The sequence below is a fragment of the Rhinolophus sinicus genome, chromosome 13 (genome assembly GCF_057876585.1).
Source record: "Rhinolophus sinicus isolate RSI-liver-muscle chromosome 13, RSI-T2T, whole genome shotgun sequence".
Classification (NCBI taxonomy): Eukaryota; Metazoa; Chordata; class Mammalia; order Chiroptera; family Rhinolophidae; genus Rhinolophus; species Rhinolophus sinicus.
Genome location: NC_142513.1, coordinates 47,791,912 through 47,813,524, shown reverse-complemented (window position 1 = coordinate 47,813,524; position 21,613 = coordinate 47,791,912). Strand labels below are relative to the sequence as shown.

At 45.5% G+C, this 21,613-nt stretch overlaps 2 protein-coding genes across 2 annotated transcripts; both read right to left on the bottom strand.

Moving 5' to 3' along the window:
* Positions 1-5,888: 5,888 nt before the first annotated feature.
* Positions 5,889-9,025, bottom strand: LOC148756082 (endogenous murine leukemia virus Env polyprotein from Emv-2 locus-like). The gene has a single exon (XM_088789311.1). It carries the CDS (start codon positions 8,263-8,265, stop codon positions 7,210-7,212), a length of 1,056 nt encoding a protein of 351 aa, XP_088645437.1. The 5' UTR covers positions 8,266-9,025; the 3' UTR covers positions 5,889-7,209.
* On the bottom strand, positions 8,941-19,996 carry LOC109459017 (uncharacterized). The gene is given in 7 exon segments (XM_074318043.2): positions 8,941-10,378; positions 10,380-12,469; positions 12,471-13,055; positions 13,139-13,411; positions 13,636-13,852; positions 14,789-15,179; positions 19,837-19,996. Coding segments are annotated over 7 exon segments (5,154 nt in total).
* Between the last annotated feature and the right edge of the window lie 1,617 nt (positions 19,997-21,613).

Genomic DNA, 21,613 nt, shown 5'->3' with positions numbered 1-21,613 from the left:
TCCAGCCATCTTATGCTCCTTGAATCTACATGAAGTTTCGAAACTCATCATGTTATGTTCAGCCTGACCACATTATGGTTCTCCTGTGTATGGAACTGCCCTCAACATAAAGTCTGAGGGCTTAAAGGGACACCCCATGCTCCCCCTTCAGCTTGCCTCCCATTCTGATGGGTACAGAATCTCCCACAGCACATGACGGAAATGTCCCTCCCAGTGCCGCTTTCATGGGGACTCTGATTCTGCTGGTGACATGAAGCCCAGAATCCACAAGGGTTTTGTCTTTATATTTTTATGAAGTGACCATTCACATGGGTTAAAAATAGAAAATATGAATGAATTTTGAAAACTGTCTCCCACCTCTGGAGTCAGCCATCTACTTCTCTCCCTCTCCCACTAGTTTCTTGTTTATCCTTCCAGAGACATTTTCTGCAAAAATTTGATAATGGGAATATATATTATTTTATTTAATGAAAATATTTACATACAATACAAGCTCACTGTAGGTTCATGTGCTTTCTATTTATCTTTGCAACATTCCTTTCTCCAAATAGTTAGACATATTGAGTGAGGGAACCCCTGTGGCAAAACATCGACTTTCTGGAAAGATATTAAAATAAAACAAATACAAATTACAACAGATGACAAAATAAAATAAATAACTTTGAGAGAAGGAAAACTAAAGACAGCTCTCATTTTAAATAAAAAGCACAGTGTTTCTAAAATCTAAGATACATTTGAGTTTGTAATTTATGTTTTTATTCGGAAAAAGAAACCTAAGCCAATATATAGTTTAGTATTGAAATATATGCCCCAAAAGGATGCAAGGATATGAATGCTTACATTTTTTAATGTAGAACAAATACCTGGCACATAATAGGAGTTCAATAAAAGTTTTGATGAAATCATAAACATATGAATGGTGGGGCCCAAGGGAGTTGAGTTAGGAAGAGATCCCAAAACACAGAAATCATGAAAATCACTTGTACCCAAAGATATTTCTAAACCTGCTTTATAATTCTGATCTAATAGTTTTCCCATCTGTGTTAAAAATCACATAAAAAATAAAAATGAGATTTAAGTTGTGGTTCAGTGGAATCAAATCACTGTTAAAATTCATGTAAGAATATATATGTGATTTGAGAATGGTCACTACTGTGTTAGCCTCTCTAGCTGCTTCAGTTAATCTAATTGTGCAACAATTAGAGGAAAAAATGTAGGCCCAGTATCTCTGGTCTCGCCAACCTGAGATAAGCCAAGAATCAAATGAAGGTTCTGTTTTCCCTTAAATGGGACAGCCCATCCATGGTCCCCCAAACACAACAGAGAACAAACTTCTTTTCACAAAACATGAGTGAAGAGTCGGGAATAATGAAAAAGCAACTGTACTCCACAGAACGGTTCATACCACCGCACAGGTCCAGCCCTTCTTGGGGTCCTGAGCTGAGCCAGCTCCCTGCCTCCCACCTTCCTGGCCGGCCATGTGCAGCTCAGCTCTCAACCCCAGCTGGCTCTAGGAGAAATGTCTCCAGTCCATTTCCTCCCCCAGAATTGTCCTAATCCCTCATGAGACGTGATAATAACCATTTCTTTCTTGGGAGAAGCTACCTCTACTACCCCCACGGGTGTGGTCTGGCTCCATGGAGGAACCGGTAAGGAGGGGAGGGGGTTCTATTCTTTGGTGGCTCCCTCACACAGATCCTCTGTATGGAGCAGGAACTGGGTGTGGTGAGGAGTGACATCCAGGGTTTGGAACTAGTGCTGCAACCCAACTTCTGCCACCCCACCCAGCAAGGTCTTCTACAGCCCGATCAGAGAAGATGGTGTGAGCCAACGGTCACTGGCCGCTGAACCCCCTGGAGTAGATCTCCTCCTGCCTTAGGAAGCTGGGGACATGGGAGCGGCCACTCAACTGCCAAGCCCACTGAGCAGCTGTCCTGTAACATACAGCTTAGGCGGAAAGGGACTCTGCTCTTCACTGGACGCTTTTCCAAGGTCCTCCCTAAACAGCAAGAGTGGTGGGGGGTGCCACTGGCACCACCCAGGTACTGGTACTCACTTGACACAGGCCTTTCTTAGCATGGAGCTGTGAAAAATGGTATTGGCCAGCATCCAACCATTGCTCAAACCACCTCAGTAGCTTTCCTGGGGGGGCGGGGAACTGCCCCTCAGTGGCTGAGCTCACTGGAGTCCCTGTCCCACAGGCAAAGCTGAGGAAAACAAGTAAACAGTCCCCAGCTCACACGGCACAGCCTCTCCTTGTTGCTACTGAGTTTCCATAGATTTTATTGAATAAATGGTCCTCAATTTGTTGCAAGACATTATTTGCTCAGTCCCCAAAGATTTCACGATTGTTTTTCTAATTTTACCAACTTAATATACGTCTCTCTGGGGCAGAGGTCTACCTGAGTCGCTCATACCGCTATGGTGGAAGATATTTTATCTTTATCATGATTTTCTTAAGGCACCCTTTTATTAGAGTAAGATTTATAAAAGCCAGCTTTTTCAAAAATATTTTCAATGTTAACGTATAAATCCTTTCACTCATCCATCAGGGACACTATTTCTGGCATTAATTTGCATAAATTAAGGTTCACCCAACCCAACACTCTTTCTCGTTCTCTCTCTCTGTTCGCGTATTCATAAGTTTTGTGCCATTTTCCCTGTGTAACTTGAGTCATCTCCAGCTCCAGCTGTGGTCTCTCTCCACTTAGGGTATAATTATTAGCAGTGCCCATCTGCCCTGCCAGCACTCCTTTTATACAGGCTGGATATTATGTGAGTAAAACTATCTTTATTTTATTTTTCACAGTGCAGCACGGAGACCCTAGAATTTTTCTGCTAGCTACTCTTACACCCTTTTTTTCACATCTACTCTTAAGCTAACAAGCCTATATTTTTTTCATCATTACGCTATTATTTTTTATCGGCTTCAGCACAGTCCCCCCAAAATATCATTTTTCACTGGCCAAAAAAAAATTCTAAATTGTTTAAACGTGAATGAATTTCTAAAAAAAAAGAAAAAATGATTTCTTCAGTTGTGACATTTCTCAGTGAATTAGTCTGCTAGGACTGCTGTAACAAAGCCTCACAAACCGGTTTAAAAAAAAAAAAGTATTGTCCTACAGTGCTGCAATCCAGAAGTCCCAGATAAGGTGTCAGCAGAATGGTTCTTGCTAAGGGCTGTGAGAGACTGTCCCACGCCTCTCTCCTGGCTTCCGGCAGTTCCTGGCATTCTTGGGTGTACTTGGCTTGTACATGCATCATGGGATCTCTGCCTTTGTCTTCACATGGTGCCTCCCGTGTGCTGTGTCCAAATCTCCCCATTTTATAAGGTCCGCAGTCACACTGCTTTAGGGGCCCATCCTAGTCCACTGTGATTTCATTTTTTTTTTTTTTAATTGAGGCTGCTGCCTCATACTGTTTTACAGCAAACTCTTACAGAAAGAGAAAGACTACACTCTAAAATAATGATAAGATTAGCATATAGTAAATACATCAACCTGTAACATGGTTGTTTATTATCGTTATCAAGTATTATGTACTTTACATAACTCTATATGCTATGCTTTTAGATGACTGGCAACACAGTACATTTGTTTACATTGTGTCAACACAAGCACATGAGTAAAGCATTGCACTATGACATTATGGCGGGTACAGCATCACTAGACAATAGGAATTTTTCAACTCCTTTATAATCTTCTGGAACCCCCAGCACATATGTGGTCTGTCATTGACTGAAATATCATTATGTGACACTTAACTATACAGACGAATGCAACCGAATTGAGAACACAGAAATAAACCCATCCTGCCACAGTCATTTGATGTTTGAAAAGGGCAGACAACATTACATTTGGTAAAGAAGGGTCTTTTCAACAAGTGATGTGAAGCAACTGATTATCTACCTGTAGTTGAAATTAGACCCTTACCGCACACCACATAAAAATTAGGCTCAAAATATATAAAAAACTTAAATGTAGGAGGTTAAATTAAAACTCTCAAAGAAAATATGGGGATGAATCTTCATGATCTTGGATTTAGCAATGGTTTCTTCAATCTGACACCAAAGCATAAGGAATGAAAGAAAAAAATAGATAAATGAGATTTCCTCAAGATTAAAAATATTTGTGCATCAAAAGAAGCTATCCAGAAAGTGAAAAGACAGGCCAGAGAATGGAAGAAAGTTGTTGCACGTTGTATATCTGATAAAAGTCTGTGATCCAGAATATGCAAAGAACTTTCACAACTCATCAACAAAGACAACTAAAACTAAAAAAATAGATTTGAATAGACCCTTCTCTAGAAAATACATACAAATGGTCAACAGGCACATGAAAAGACGTTAAACATCATTAGTCATGTAAATGCAAATTAAAACCACAATGTGATACCCTTTTCACACACACTAAAATGGCTATCATCGAGAAAACTAAAAATAACAAATGTTGACAATGATGTAGACAAATTGGAACCCTTAAACATGGCGTGTGCAAATGTAAAAATGGTGCAGCCTGTGTGTACAATAGTATGGTTTGTTCTCAAAAACAATTACCATATGATTCAACAACTCCACTCCTACCATGTTTCCCCGAAAATAGAGCTAACTGGAAAATAAGCCCTAGCATGATTTTTCAGGATGACATGCCCTGAACATAAGCCCTAATGCGTCTTTTGGAGCAAAAATTAATATAAGACCCAGTCTTATTTTTGGGGAAGCACATTAGGTATATACCCACCAAAATTGAAAATAGGTGTTCAAAAAAAACTTATCCATGAGTATTCATAGCAGCAGTGTTCACAATAGCCAAAAGGTAAAAATAATTCAAATGTCCATTAATGGATGAATAAACAAAATGTGGTCAATCCATAAACTGAATTACTAGTCTGCCATATAAAGAAATAGAGTAAAATGGTGCAGCCACTGTGGAAAACAGTATGGCGGTTCCTTAAAACCTTAAAGCGAGAATTAATGTATGATCCAGCGATTCTACTTCAAAACACATCCCCAAAAGATGTGAAAGCAGGGATTCAAATAGATTATCTGTACACCTGTATTCACAGCAGCGTGATTCATACTAGCCAAAAGGCGGAAGCAACCCATTGACGAATGGACAAAACAATGTGGTATATACACAGGGAAATATTATATAGCCTTAATAATTAAGGAAATTCTGACATAGGATACCACGTGGGTGAACCTTGAAGTCATGCTAAGTGAAATAAGACAGTCACAGAAGAACAAATATAATTTGATTCCAGCTATATGGACTATCTACCAAAATCAAATTCCGAGACAGAAAGAAAGAATGTGGTTGCCAGGGGAAGGGGGTAAATGAGAAGGGGGAGTTAGTGTTTTATGGATACAGTTTCAATTGAGGAAAATAAAGTTGTGAAGATGGATGTTGATGGTATTTGTACAACAACGTAGACGCAGTTAATGACATAGAACTGTATATTTCAAATGGTTTAATAAACAGTAAATGTTGTGCTGCGTGTAATTGATCACAATAAAAAATAAATGAAGTACTGATACATGTCACAACATGGATGAACATTGAAAACATCCTGAGTGAATGAAGCCGGGCAGAAAAGGCCACCAAGACAGGAGTCATCTTTGTGCTTTAAATCCATCAAAGTTATAAAAATGAAAGAAAGTCTCAGTAACAGTTCCAGAAAAATAAAATCAGATCGGAGTGGAAAGAGACATTGTCACACAATTGGGACAGGTGGTGAAAGTTGAAGTGGGACCGTGTATTGGGCTGTAATGTGGAAACCATTATGATTTTCTCCCTTGTGGGTTGTGTGGTGATTCCAGGGGAAAGCACACCTGTTTTGGATGAAATTCACTGGAGTAACACATAGGAAGTGGCTAACGTGGGAAAGTGATGATAGCTGCGGAATCTTGAGTGCATAGTAAGAGTATCTGTATTGCTACTGAAAGTTTCCTGGACTTTTGCAATTACAGGAAAGTAAATTACAATTTGAAACTGTTAAGTCCTGGAATCGTCCACCCCTCAGACAGACAGAGGACACACACACAATAATGCAAGTCACACAGCGAGGTTTATTTCCAGCTAGCTGGGGTCCCTGTCTCTGCCCGACGCAGCAGGTTTTAACAAGGACCCCAAACCCTTAAAGCTAAGGGTTTTTATAGCGTTCTTAAGGCACTCAGTAATTTTCCATAGTCTTAGGGAGTACAAGATTAACTACAGGACGTACATAGCTTAAGGAGTATAAGATAAGCTACAGGACGTCTGGTCTCTGTGCTGCAACTGCCCACATCCTGGAATTTACAACTAGGTTGCTTTAAGCTAAGGGCTGTTAACCCTGACCTTAAAGTAGCAGTTCTCATGCTAACGGTCTCTTACATTTCCCCCATTTGTTGTTCATAATGAGAAATCTTGCTCATTTGCGGGCCAGCCGTAAAGATCCTCAGGGGAGGGCACTCTCTCATACTGTTGTCTTAGGACCATGAGCTGGACAGTATTAACACGATCTTTTACAAAATTAATAAGCTTGTTTAATATGCAAGGGCCAAAGGTTAAAATAAGCACAAGTAAGAGAACTGGGCCCACTAAGGTAGATACTAAGGTGGTGAACCAGGGGGATCTATTAAACCAAGTCTCAAACCAGTTTTCCTGAGCTTCTTTTTCACGTTTTCTCTTGGCTAACCCTTCTCTTACTTTGGCCATAGATTCTTTTACTACTCCAGTATGGTCAGCATAAAAACAACATTCTTCTCCTAGCGCGACACAGTCCACCTTGTTGGAGGAACAACAAATCAAGTCCTCTTCTATTCTGGAGTACTACTTCGGATAGGGAGGTGAGCGACTTCTCTAAATGATTAATAGAGGTTTCTAGTCTTTCTATATCCTCATCTATGGCCGCTCTCAGGGAGGTCATTCCTGATTGTTGAGTAGCTGGGGAAGCTATGTCGGTCCCGGCTCCGGCTATTCCCAAACTGAACAGAGTGGCAATGGTTAGTGCAGTGATGGGCTCTCTTTTACTTCTCGCACTTGTGTCACCATCCCAATGCGAATACATACTCTCCTCAGGGTGATAGAGGACGCGGGGCAGCACAGTTACCAGGACACAGAATTCATTGGAGGCATTGAAGACCGAGGTAGATAGGCACGGGGTGAGGCCAGTCTTTGAACATATCCACCATCCATTAGTATTGGGGATGAACCACTTAGTGTCACTTTTCTAACTAGGGGTGCGGTCTATGGAGGCACATAAACTTTGTTTAGCCTGGGGCACCTTCCCTAGACAGGTTCCATTGCCGCTCACTAGTTGCAGGGTTAAGCCAATTTTACGATCCCCCCATGAACACTGAGAGGGGTTCTTACCGTTAGAGGCGGTGTAAGTGGCATTAAGCCCTATCGCCTCATAGAACGGGGGCTTTACATCATAGCACAACCAACAGGAGGTTGTGAGGTTAGGACTGGTGGCATTAAGGGTCTCATATACAGTGCGCATCAGTTTCCGTAATGAGTCTTCAGTAGCCTGCGTAGCAGGTGTCGAAGGAGTTACAGGGGTCTCCGGCTGGGTCCCCTCGATCCTTCTTGTGGCGTCCTTATCCCTTGATATACCTGGGTTCTGGGTAGGAACGAGAGGGGCCAGTACTTTATTTGGACTTACCTGAGTGCTAATCGTTTCGACCGATAGTTGAATAGTCAGAAGACCGCCGGGGTAGGGGCCTATCCATGCCCAACGACCTATATCTAATTGGAACCCCCAAGTTAATCCTGATAACCAACCATGCTCTTTTTGTGCCGTGTCTTGGTTAAATTGGACACGTACCTGGGGTACCTGGTTGTGGGGGTCCCTAAAGGAGAATTTGACTAGATCCCTGTTCCCAACGTCCCACTGTCGGGGCCCGTCATAGGAGGTGACACAACTCCAACTACCACAGTAGTAGCGGTCTGGGCCGCCACAGGTTTTCCAATTGTTTCTTAGGTTCCCTGGACAAGCCCAAAATCCTTGTGCACTATGTCCTTGAGAGGTGTCAATTAAGGCCCGCTTGGACCTGACTGAGTAGTCATACTGCTGTCCACGTTTAAAGCCAAAAATGTCACGCAGGTCGAAAAACAAGTCTGGCCACCACGTATTGACTGGGGCAGTATGTGTAGTGCTATTAAGGGTCGTTTGTGTCTGTCCGTCCGTTAGGGTCCAGGTTAGCTTATGGGGTTGGTGTGGGTTCATCCCCGCGTGGCTCTTCCCCCAGATGTTGAGCAGAATTAGGGCTAGCAGCCATTCCATTGTTGGCTGAGACAGGGGGCTTGACGCTTCCTCGAGGTCGGAAGAGCTGCAGCTTCAGAGGGTTGTCAGGGTGTTGCCGCGCGGTCCACTCCTCAGCTTGTGTCTGCTCTAGCTGGTTGGCTCGGCGCACGTGAGAGTGATGGACCCAAGGCCCGATGCCGTCAACCTTTAAGGCAGTGGGGGTAACCAGAATAACCACATAAGCACCTTTCCACCTTTCCTCCAGTGTTCCTTACCCATACCCAATCTCCCGGAACGATGCCATGTTCTGGGTTCGGTGTGTCCTTAATTTCATACAGGGAACGCACTAGGGGCCATATCTCATGCTGGACCCCCTGCAGGGCTTTTAAACTGGCCAGATAATTTGGGGTCGCATTGGGGTCATGATCTGATAGAGTACGAACAATAATGGGGGGTGGTGCCCCATATAGAATTTCAAAAGGTGTCAAACCATGTACATATGGTGAGTTCCAGACCCGGAAAATGGCATAAGGTAAGAGGGTCACCCAGTCCCCGCCAGTCTCGATGGCCAGTTTGGACAAGGTCTCCTTCAAAGTCCGATTCATTCTCTCTACTTGCCCTGAGCTCTGGGGATTATATTCACAATGTAACTTCCAATTGGTCCCTATCGCTCGGGCCAGCCCCTGTAGGACCTTACTGATGAAAGCTGGGCCGTTATCGGAGCTTAAAACTTCGGGTTTCTTCTAATAACACCTTAGCAACAACTTGGGAAGTTTCCCGTTTCCTGGGGAAGGCTTCCACCCAGCCTGAAAATGTGTCAACCATTACTAGCAAGTACTTATACCCACACCTCCCCGGCTTTACCTCAGTGAAATCCACTTCCCAACTCCGTCCCGGCACCCTTCCCCGTATCCTTGTACCTGTATATTGGGGTCCTTTTTTACTGGGTTTCATAGCCTGGCACCCAATGCACTGATCTACGATCACTTGGATCTGAGCTCCTTGTCGGGGAAACCGGAGGCGGGCGGACTCGAGAATCGTCAGCAACTTCTTTTTTCCCAAGTGGGTGGCTTGGTGCAGGTTGGAAAGAAGAAACAGTACTAACTGTGCCGGCAGTATCAATCTTCCTTCTGCATCCCGATGCCACCCCTGCTGATCAGACTCCGGACAGTGGTGGCTCTGGATCCATCGCAGGTCCTCTGGAGTGTAGTCAGGTCGCGGGGGCAGGCACGGGAGCTCGGGTGTGGGCAGGGTGAGTGCTAAAGCTGATGAAGCCATTGCCGCTATCTTGGTGGCTTCATCCGCTCGCCGGTTTCCTTCAGCTTCTGGAGTCCGGGCACACTGGTGCCCGGGGACATGGACAACTGCAACTGCCTGGGGCATTTGCACGGCCATCAGCAGTCTCTGTATCTCAGGAAGCTTGCGCAGAACTTTTCCTTCCGCTGTAACAAAGCCTCTCTCCCGGTAGATAGCGCCATGCACATGGACAGTGCCAAACGCGTAGCGGCTATCGGTGTAGATAGTCACTCGCTTCCCTTTGGCCCGTTCCAGCGCCTCCGCCAGTGAGATCAGTTCGGCCTTCTGGGCTGAGGTCCCCGGGGAAAGCGAGGCACTCCCAATAATGCTCCCACCTTGGTCTACCACTGCCGCGCCCGCCCTCCGCACACCGTCTATAATGAAGCTGCTTCCATCAGTGTACCATACCAACTCACTGTTAGGGAGTGTGGCGTCCTGGAGGTCGGGGCGCACTTGATCTGCCATGATCTCTTGGCAATCATGCAGAGGAGCCTCCAGATCCGGGGTCGGCAGCAGGGTGGCTGGATTCAGAGCGGTGGGGTCAGCGAAGACGATCCGGGGTGCGTCTAGCAAGAGTCCTTGGTAATGGGTTAGGTGGGCATTGGTCATCCACCTACCAGGGGGACATTTCAGGACCCCCTCTATCGCATGGGGGGTCACCACCTTCAGATGTTGCCCAAAAGTGAGTTTGTCTGCATCTTTCACCGTTAGGGCTACTGCCGTGATGATCCTTAAGCATGGGGGCCATCCTGCTGCAACTGGATCTAGCTTCTTAGATAAATAGGCAACCAGACGTTTCCAGGGCCCCAGGCGCTGCATTAGCACCCCTTTCGCTATTCCCTTTCTCTCATCAACAAAGAGTGAAGGGCTTCAGGGGGTCTGGCAATGCCAGGGCCGGGGCTCTTAAGAGGGCGACCTTGAGTTTATCATAGGCCTTCTGTTGGTCTGACCCCCAGGCCCAAGGGACCTTGTCCTTGGTTGCATCATACAGAGGCTTCGCTATTTCAGCATACCCCAGAATCCACAGCCGGCAGTAGCCTGTCGTCCCTAAAAACTCGCAGGCCTCTCGGGCTGAGGTCGGGACTGGAAGTCTAAGAATAGTTTCTTTTATGGCCTCTGTCAGCCACCTAGTTCCTTCTTTCAGCTTATATCCCAGGTAGGTGACTGTTCGCCTGCATATTTGAGCCTTCTTTGCACTGGCCCGATAGCCTAGCTGCCCCAGCTCTTGGAGGAGGTCTCCAGTGGCCTGTCGGCATTCGGCTTCAGAGCGGGCCGCCAGGAGCAAGTCATCTACATACTGCAGGAGCGTAACTGAAGTATGGCTCTGGCGAAACGAGTCCAAATCCTGACTTATGGCTTCATTAAATATAGTTGGAGAGTTCTTGAAGCCCTTTGGTAGTCTAGTCCAGGTCAGCTGCCCGGGGGTTCCCGAATTGGCATCATGCCATTCGAAGGCAAAAATGTGTTGGCTGCTAGGTGCCAGGGCTAGGCTAAAAAATGCATCTTTTAGATCTAGGGTAGTATACCAGATATGTGAAGGGGGTAAGTGACTTAGCAAGGTATAAGGGTTAGGGACCGTGGGGTGGATGTCTTCGACCCTCTTATTCACTTCCCTCAGGTCCTGGACTGGCCTATAATCTTTTCCCCCCGGTTTCTTAACGGGGAGAAGTGGGGTGTTCCAGGCAGAATGGCAAGGTTTTAGTATTCCAGCTTCCAGTAGACGGTTAATGTGTGGGGCAATCCCTTTCCGCGCCTCGGTGGACATGGGGTACTGGCGGATCCGGATAGGCTGGGCCGAGGCTTTAAGTTCGACCACTATTGGTGTTCGGCGGGCCGCCCGACCTACACCCACTATTTCTGCCCACGCCTAAGGGTACGTTTTAACCCAATAGTCCATATCACGGGGCCATCCTGTAGAGGGAGGGTTGTAGGGTTTGTCCTGCAGGGCAAACAGGCGATGTTCATCCGCAAGAGACAGGGTCAAAATATGGAGGGGCTGTCCCTGGCCATCCAATACCCTGATGCCATCCAGCTCAAAATGGATCTGGGCCCTGACCTTAGTCAGGAGATCGCCCCCCAATAAGGGGGCAGGGCATTCAGGGATAACCAGGAAAGAGTGGGTCACTTGGTGGCGGCCTAAGTCCACTTGGCGCTTACTGGTCCACCGATAAGCCTTAGACCCAGTTGCCCCTTGCACCAAACTGGTTTTCTGAGATAAGGGCTCCGTAGGCTTGTTCAAAACTGAGTACTGAGCTCCTGTATCTACCATGAATCCTACTGGCTTCCCCTCCACATACGCAGTTACCCAAGACTCGGGGAGGGGATCTGAGTCCCGTTCCCCCTAGTCACTGTCCATTCCCACCAGCAGAACCCGTGCGTCTTGCCCGGTCTGGCCCTGGCGTTTGGGGCACTCCCTCTTCCAATGTCCATATTCTTTACAGTTTGCACGTTGTCTCCTATCCAGTTGGGGCCACAGTCTCCACGGTCGGCCTGGCCCGGCTGGACTCGGTCCCTCCCTAACTGTGCTTTGTACGCCTGCCAATAAGATCTTGGCCATCTCCCTCTGCTGCCTCCTGTTTTCCCTACTCTGATGCTCCCTGTCTTCCTTCGTGATTCGTTCCTGTAATTCCTGATTTTCTTTCCCAATTCTATCCTCCCTTTCTTCGGGAGTCTCTCGAGTGTTGAAGACTCTCTCCACTACTTTCATCAAATCCCGAACGGACATCTCTCCCAGTCCCTCCTGTTTATACAATTTCTTCCTATTATCTGGGGCAGCCTGGTTTATAAAGGACATAATTACAGCTGACTGGTTCTCCTCTGCCAGGGGATCCAACGGGGTGTACTGCCTATAAGCATCATAGAGGCGTTCTAAAAACACGGCCGGGCTTTCATTTTCCCCTTGCATTATAACTTTTACTTTGGCCAGATTGGTGGGGTGGCGTGCCGCCCGCTCGGAGACCTGCCATAAGAGTCTGGCGGTAAACCCGGAGACGCTCCCTAGCTTCTGCATTCCCAAAGTCCCAATCCGGTCTATTCAGGGGAAAGCGCTCGTCGATCAGGTTCAGTAAAGTTGTTGGCCGCCCGTTGTCGCCAGGGACATTCTTTCTGGCCTCGGTGAGGATCCGCTCGCGTTCTTCGGTGGTGAATAAGGTCTTAAGAAACTGCTGGCAATCATCCCAAGTGGGACAGTGCGTGTGCATGACGGACTCGAACAGGTCAGTTAAGCCTTTCGGGTCCTCAGAAAAGGGAGGGTTTTGGGCCTTCCAGTTGTACAGATCACTGCTTGAAAAGGGCCAATACTGGTATGCGTGCTCCCCATCTGGACTAGTCGCTCCTAGTGCTCCCACGGGGAGAATTGGCGCCCCAGCGGAGGTGGAGGAGGACGGCTCCTCCTCTGGGGTTTCTTCCCGGTGTCTACGAGACCTCAATCCCCTCGCCGGTCCTTGGGCCAGGGCAGGGGGAGCCGTGGTAGAGGGAGCCGGGGTAAGGGGAGCTGTTGAGTGAGGAAGCTCGGAAGGGGCGGCGGCCTCAGGCTGGAGTGCTGCCACAGGTGCGTAAGGTGCGGGGGGGGGGGGGGGTTCTCTTCAAAATCTAGGTCTATCAGTGAGGGATATACGTTTGACCCTTCCTGTAGGATGGGTTTTTGGGTCGGCTTCTCCGGGGGTTTCGGGCTAGCCGTGGGCACCGCCGGCTGGTGGGAGGGTCTCGAAATGGTCAGGACCTTAGGGGGATCTTCCAGCTTTTCGGGGATATCGGGGATAAAGGGTTTAAGCCAGGAGGGAGGACTCTCTACTAAGGCTTGCCACATCAAAATATAGGGATATTGGTCTGGATGGCGCCGATTAATAATATCTCGGACCTTTTTAATAATGTCTAGGGAAAAAGTCCCCTGGGGGGGGCCAGCCCACATTAAAAGTAGGCCATTCTGCAGAGCAGAAGGTATCAAACTTATCTTTTTTCACTTCCATGCCATAATTATGAGCCTTGGCGCGGATCTCAGGAAAGTGGTTCAGGAGCAGTTTTAGGTGTTACCTGAGCCTGTCCCATAATGGTCACAAAGAGAAACCAAGAAAAGACAAAAGAAAGGACCAAAAACACAGTGCCAGCAAATACACAACTTCGCACAGGACTCTTCAACACCCACTGGCCGGTCAACCACACCACATCCACAGGCGCCGTTTCAATCACACCAGTTACACCACACTCAGGATCCTTACCCAGGGCCCGTCCAAAAGGCATCCACTGCGGACGTCGCTGGGCCACCTTCTCGTCGGGGACGTCTCCCACGACTTCCAGTAATGGAGCTTCCAGGGTCGTAACCCGCTCCTTCCTTCCCGTGAGAATTCTCAAGTGAGACCGGGCAGAGACCTGTTTCAGTCTCTCCTCTCAGAGGTGGCCAAACCTCTTACCGTGGTTCCCTATGTAAACCTCGGTATCGGGAGTTGTCTGTTTCCCTGAGGGGGGGGTATCCCGGACGAGCCCCCAAATGTTAAGTCCTGGAATCGTCCACCCCTCAGACAGACAGAGGACACACACACGATAATGCAAGTCACACAGCGAGGTTTATTTCCAGCTAGCTGGGGTCCCTGTCTCTGCCCGACGCAGCGGGTTTTAACAAGGACCCCAAACCCTTAAAGCTAAGGGTTTTTATAGCGTTCTTAAGGCACTCAGTAATTTTCCATAGTCTTAGGGAGTACAAGATTAACTACAGGACATACATAGCTTAAGGAGTATAGGATAAGCTACAGGACTCTGGTCTCTGTGCTGCAACTGCCCACATCCTGGAATTTACAACTAGGTTGCTTTAAGCTAAGGGCTGTTAACCCTGACCTTAAAGTAGCAGTTCTCATGCTAACGGTCTCTTACAAAACAACCATGGCAATACCAGGCCGGAAAAGCAGAGAACACCCAAGTTCATTACAGAGGCCAAACCCTCCGCAGACCCACTTCCCCCAAGGAGGTGATGCTAATCGCCCTTTCGCGGTCTGCGTGTTATTAGGGGCACTGTGGGAAGACTGTATTAGCAGCCACTGTGCCTTGGGTGACACGGGTAACGGGATGTGGTGGACACAGCAGGATTTTCCAGTTTTCTACATCACTCGACCACAAAAAAACTATATATAGTAGCCAAAACACATTAGTATTGGCATAAAACCTAACACATAGACCAATGGAGCAGAATGGGGCCCAAAATTGAACCCACATAAATGGCGCTGGGAACACTGGACGGTCGCACGCAAATCAATGGCACTGAACACTGACTTACCCCACACAAAACACCAACGACGTTCCCGACCAAGCCCTTCCTCTGCTGGGTCCGCTGGAGGCCGACACCCCTCCCCACACCTCAGCCGAGTGCGTGCACAGGACGCTCCTCCGTACCTTTTCCTCCCTTGTCCACGCCTCCGGGGAGACACTGAGGTGAAGCAATGCAGAAGCGTGTCCCATGTTGTCCGTGAAGCTGCAGCGCCTCCAGGCCCGATGCTGAGGTAAAGACCAAGTCCCTCGGGACAGACGGCACCACCCGCGGCCACGAGAAGGCAGCAGAGCGGCTCTGGCGCGAAACCGGCTCCTTGCCATTAGGTGCTCCCAGAAGTGCTCCCACGGAAAGGGCTCACTCAAATTGGGTCCGGAGGATGTGTACGCGGGAAACCGGTCTGGAGGAAACCATTCCGAAGAAAGTGTACATGAGAACTACGGCTGATGTGCAACCCTTACTCCAGGACCCCCTCCGCCCCTCACACGCTGACTGAAGCTGGGAAGGAGAAATCCCCTCCAAGTCTCACTTTGCCTGTTACCCAGTGTGGATGAAAAAAGGGGTTCTATGGAAAGTGTGATAAAGATGAAATCCTCTCATTTTGGTTGGAGGGGCAGAAAATGGACTCCTAAAATTCCAATGAGAGGAACCCATGGGGTTTTTCTCTCTTTTTCTTCATTCTTTCAACCCCTAATGTGTTGCCAATGTGGCAGTAGTGAAGACAAGAGTGGAGAGGAACAATGGCTTTCAGGAGCCAAAACTGTGATGGACGGGAACTTTTCACTAAGTGGCACTATGGTGCCAATTGGGTGGGATCATGTAGGTTTTTTTCTTTCTATCCTTCTACTTGGCCTTAAATGTGTCGTAACCATAGAAGTGGATAGTCTTGACCAAAACAGAGAGTTCCGGGAGCCAAAATGTACTGGGGATATAATGAGGGAAGAGCTCAGGAAAACTGCCCCACACAATTGTTTTGAACTCTTGGGCTCACCCCAGACATGAACAGACATGAATATGATGATATTAGTACACCAATGACTTTGAGAACCTCAACCAGTCCCCAGACTGGTCCATGCAGGACGGACCTGAAAAGCACTGCAAAGGCTTTGAAAACTGAACTGACATTAGCAAAAAGCCCACAGAAGGCAAAATAAAAATAAGACTCAGAATCTCATCATTTAAATCTCTAAATTTCCAGGATATAAACCCAAATCACTTGACATATGAAAGACCCTAAAATTATCAAATCAAATTGGAAAAAAAATCCAGATATTTGAGACCGTCAACCAAAAAGGGCTCACAAAATAGCAACTAATCTTTTATAAGCCATAGGCCTGACACAACTTGATAGCTGAGCAATTTGAAAGGACCCTGGGTCAAGATCACAAACAGAAATCCACCAAGCTCATGACTTTACAGGGACAACAGCTCCAGGCCCAGAGACCCTAAATGACACCCAGGCCTTCACCCATTACACCCTCCTAGGGGGATCATCATCAAAACAATGGCCCAGAAATCAATGTCCAAATTGTAATCAACTGGGGGGAGAGGGGAGGGGTGTCCTCAAAAGCCCTATGCAAATTCTCCAATATCAACTTAAATGTCCTTGTATGGACCCCTACCAAAGTTGACCTCTGAGAAATTTCCTGGTAAACTGCTACATTATTCCCTTAACTAGTCAGGGAAAACTAAATTTAAAGTTAATGAGACTATTTAGTACTGCCAGAAATATTCACTATTTGTTCCAACTGAAATCTGATAAGACATTTGAAAGGATTTAATAACTTTATGATCAGAAATTTGGCCAAATTGCAAGCTGATATTCAGAACCTGATAAGAATTTTTTTTAGGCCATCTCCTCTAACCTAAATGTGTCCAGAGGGAAAGAAACATTCCAACAATAGGTGGATGGGTGTGTCAATCCTTTTTGTCAATCCCAAAACCTACCCTATGGCTCTCAAAATACTTGTAGATATTACTACATTAGAAACAGAATTGTCTGCAAATATGCCCCCAAAACTCCATCTTGGAGAAAAACTTGGATACCTCCTCTGTACCTTTGTGATATAGGTGTTCTACCCTCATCTTCTCTAGGACCCAAGAGCCATTCTTTGAAATGCAAATGTTTCTCACAAGAAGGAAAAAGGAAATATTTGGAAATTGAGCAAATGAAAAATCTTAAATGTTTTCTCCATAAATATCAGTAGCTATAAGGCTTTCACAGCCACCCTAAACACTCTATCCTCTGCTTCAACATCCAGTGATTGTCGTGAATGCACGTGTTAGTCTGTATTCTGTTTATATTGTGTATGTCCCTTCTAAGAAACTCTGAGCTCCTGAGGTTAGGGATTTTGTTTTGTGAAATTTCTTTAATCGCCAGTACTTGATATATCACTTGGACACTTAAAGGATAAATAAAATAAATAAAAAGCTGTGAACAAATCAGTTAAACCTCAACTAACGAATAAAAATAACAAGGAAATTATTGGTTAAACAATTTAGTACCAGTAACACAGAGCTTAGGATGAACATCAACTCTCACTTCATAGTTCTAGTCACTAAATAGATGGAATTGAATGATTTGAAAAAAAAATGTTTTATTGTTCTTGCAGTAAGAGCTAATAAAAACACTTGTGGATTAAAGATAAGACAGTGTAGAGGAGGAAAAATAATTTTTACTCTACCCTTCTAGGCTCTTGGCCAAGCCCCTCCTATATTAATAATCATCATCATCATCATCATCATCATCATAGTAATGATGATAAACAGATTAACACTGTTTAGGAGAAAAATAGAACAATCACCTATGCATGCATGGGAGCCCAGAAAGCTATGAGACTCACAAGGCAGCCGGGCAATTGAAGCTCATATGCCATCCTGAGCTAACGAAAGGGATAGAAATCAGGGGATTCAAAGGGGAGGAGGGCAATTCAAGGAAGGTGACAAAGGGGAATGTTTGTAAACAGGTTTGCATGCCATGCAGTTAAGTCTCTCAGGTGAAAAGGTTATCTCTGTAATCACACTCTCCCTGGTACAGGCCCCCTTTCCAACATAAATTTCCCTTATAAAAGGGAAACTTTTACTGTGTTTTCATAGCTTCTCCTGTGTCCGCAGTTTCTCAAAATAATCAGCTCCAAAAACCCCCTTATGTCAGAGAGACATATTTTGGGGTGGCATATTCTGCTACCCTTCAACAGCAAAAGGTAGATTGGAACAATTAGGGTAATGCCAAATAATTACTTCTAGTGTTTTTACTAATTTTCACAAATGTCAACCTGATGACACAGACCACAGATTTCAAATATTTTCACAAAGCAGCAGTTGATAGCATCATCTCGGTATGGTTTAAAATGCAAGCCTCAATTTTCCCTTTCCTTTACCTGAAACAATAAATAACATAAGATAAATTTGCTATGATTGGAGAGGGAAAACATCACGGCCCACGTTATTCTAAGTGAAGGAACTTATCTACTTTTAAAATAATACCTGTATTTTTACCTAAAATGTCTTCTCATGTGAGGCGACATGCAAGCTGCCACATTGCTTCAGTGGCCTGCCACATCGGTGTATGCATCAGGAGATGTGACTGTGATTCCAGTTCTGTCACAAATTATTCCTGTGGTGTGGCTGGAAAATCCCAGGTCTTGGTGTCCTGTCTGTCAAATATAACCATCAGATTCCATGACTGCTAAACAACCTTCCAGGTCATTTAACAAAATGTCCTGTTATTTTGCATTTCAATATTCCAATTGCCATTTAAAGTGTCTACCTATAGAGACATTATGTGTGAGTGACTCAAGTACAATTCAGAACTAATTGTTTAAAAGAGTAAATAAACCTCCCACTGGTACAGAAATGAAAGACACCAAGTCCTGTTGAGTGCTTTCCACATTTGCTTTCAGTGGTGGTAAAATGTAAATTATTTGTGAAATTACTCCATGGAATATTTGCAGAGATGGTGTCAATTTAGATAGGGAAGGGCGCTTTAGTAATTCAAGGTGTCACAACTCCTTTCCAGTCGATCCCTAGTGAAAAATAGGACAAGGATCCGAGACCCAAAGAGGGATTACTACAAGAATTATCTGGTTTGCAGTTTTACCTAAAGAGAAATTAGCCAGGATTTCTGATTTGGTAAAGATAATTTTGCTTTAGTAGACAACTCTTGCTATACTTACAAGCAGAAGAATTTTAAGAATGAATCATTACACTTGAGAAAGAGCAAGTGAGAGATTCTCTTTTGATATTCTCATTAATTTTCTAAATCAAAACTGATTAAAGAACCTAATTTTGATCTCCAGATTAACTGAAGATTTTTCATTAATGAGATTGTTTTTGAATGATACTTTACAGATGGTAGGATACTTTTCAAATAGAGTTAAAATAGTTTTATCATCTACAGAAAGCATTGGGATTTTTTTCCTCAAATGTAATGTTTAAAAAGTTTGTAATTGACCCTGAATAACACTGAAGGTAGGTGAGGACAGAGTACAGAGATAAAAGTCAAGCATATAAGACAATGAGTCTTATTTTGAAATTGTTGATTTTTTTTTTTTAATCTTCCAAAATCTCTTATACACATTACCGTGTCCTTCCTGGCAAGGTTACCCCTCAGCTTTAAGTTAGACCCTTTGAAAAAATATTTTCATCTAAGAACTCACATCATATAAAGTTCTGTAGCAATGTTAAGTAAAATTGAGATGATCATGACCTACATGATTTGGAGGTCATAGTGCATTAGATTCAGCTATGAAGCCATTGACCTTTTTGTAGTTTCAAAACCTAGTAGTAGGTATAAACAACATTGAAAACACTTTGCGGTGTCCTTTCATAGTTGTGTACCTGTTGTGAAGTTGTTGCATGTGTCTTACCACGTTGACTCCTTGGGGAGGATAATGAACATGAAGATGACTGTGTTTGTTGACTTGTCTAAAAAGTGGCCTCTAAAAAGATTGGGTAGTTACAACTGCAAGGCCATGATTGTATTTGAGAGAGAAATGCAAGAGCCTGGAAGTTCCTGACACACCACAGTCCCCTCGGAGGCAGGCAGCCAGTCCTACCCGCCAGTGTGTATGTCTCAGACACCCTCTGGGGACTGGCACCGCTCTGGGTCCAGAAGTACAGCCCTGAGCAGGAAGCAGACAGCTCTCGGAGGCTCTTGTGCTGCTGGAAAAGAGACAGTTGATGGAGTTCAGGACATGCCACTTCAAAATGTGCCATTTGGTATATTGATTATTTTGAGCTATAGGCAATTGAAAAACAGCAGACATGGGGAGAGGCTTTCTCTGAACTTATCTGCCTAAAGACAGAGCCTCCAAAAGGAACTGAGTTTCATAGATCCCGTCCCAAGAGTTTCATCAACGGGGGAGGGGACTAAAAATCAACACCACACCCAAGCTTTGTCTTGAACTGGCATACCTCCCATCTATGCTTTCAAGGGCCCTTTCACCTTTGCTAAACATTATTTATTCTACTCCAAGTTGCCTCCTCACACTCTCGCTTCCAACTATTAAGATGGTATATAAAATCTGAAATCTCACTGCTTCTTTGTATAGTTACCTTTTTGTCCTGTGATGCTCCCATGCACATAATAGTAACAAATAATAAATTTATATACCTTCCTTCTCTCCTGTTAATTTGCTTAGTGTCAGTTTATTTTATAGACCGAGAGGGTCTTCCCTACAAAGAATAAACCCCTGCGATAACGGCCAAGAAATGCAATCAATGATGAAAAGGGGGCTGAGTGCCTAAGGGAACAGAGTGGTCAGAAAAGCTAAGGTTAGGTGACACTTCACTTAAGCAGAGATCTGAGGTCATGAGGGAAAGCACCACACTCATGGGGATATTGGGTTGGGGGACGGGGGGCCAACTGGGCCAAGGGCTGAAGTCAAGATGGCATCAAGTAAGATGAAGACGGCTGGATTTACACCATGGAAGTGACTGCTGGCCTGGATAAGACCAGCTTTAGTGACCTGGTGGGGACTCCACCTGCCTGGAGGAGGTGTGTATGTGTGTGTGTGTGTGTGTGTGTGTGAGAGAGAGAGAGAGAGAGAGAGAGAGAGAGAGAGAGAGAGAGAGAGAGAGAGAGAGAGATCAGAGGAGAGGAAGTAGAGATTTTGGAGGAATGTTGCTTCTGGGTCATCATGTGCTGACTTACTCGTCCTGCACAGCCTGGCCACTGTCAGATCAGAACCGGCACCCTCACCTGAGCAGACAGAAGGAAACAAGGATTCTGAGGTGGGGGTGGGGCTGGGGGGGGCGCACACCAGGAGAGTTGTCTTGTGCACAGTGAGAGACCAGCATCACTGCAGTGGCACCAGACCGTGTGTCTGCAGCAACATGCCAGCCAGCGCCCTTCTCTGCCCTCCCACACTGGTGCCTTTGTGGAGGAGAAAAAGTTTTCCTTGACTCTTTCAGGGGCCATGGCTGGGTCTGAAAATTAAGCTGGCAGAGACACCTTAACAGGAGAAAAGCATATAACTTTTACATGTGTGGGAGCCTTCACAGGAGAATGAAGACCCGAGGAAGTGACCAGAGCGAAAGTTTTATATGTTTTAAACAGAAACAAAAACATCGTAAGGAATTGACAGGACAAAGAGGTTTGGGCTTGAGGAGTAAATGGTGAAGATGTAACTAGGAAGGGAAGGGTGAGTTTAACAAGGCTGGTTTATACAGATTTCTTGGCCCCAAATATCTTGTCTTTGGTGATAAGAATGTCTCCTTTCCTCATGGTAGAGAGAGGGCACGTCTCTCATGGGAGTCTTGTAACTTGTTTCAGGCAAGAAGAGGGAGAGCTAGAAAGTCAGAGTGACCCTTTCCCTTTCCCCAAATTCCTTT

Bases quoted from the DNA above. Each gene is read 5' to 3' on its own strand.
- LOC148756082 (XM_088789311.1), bottom strand. From the start codon at position 8,265: ATGGAATGGCTGCTAGCCCTAATTCTGCTCAACATCTGGGGGAAGAGC.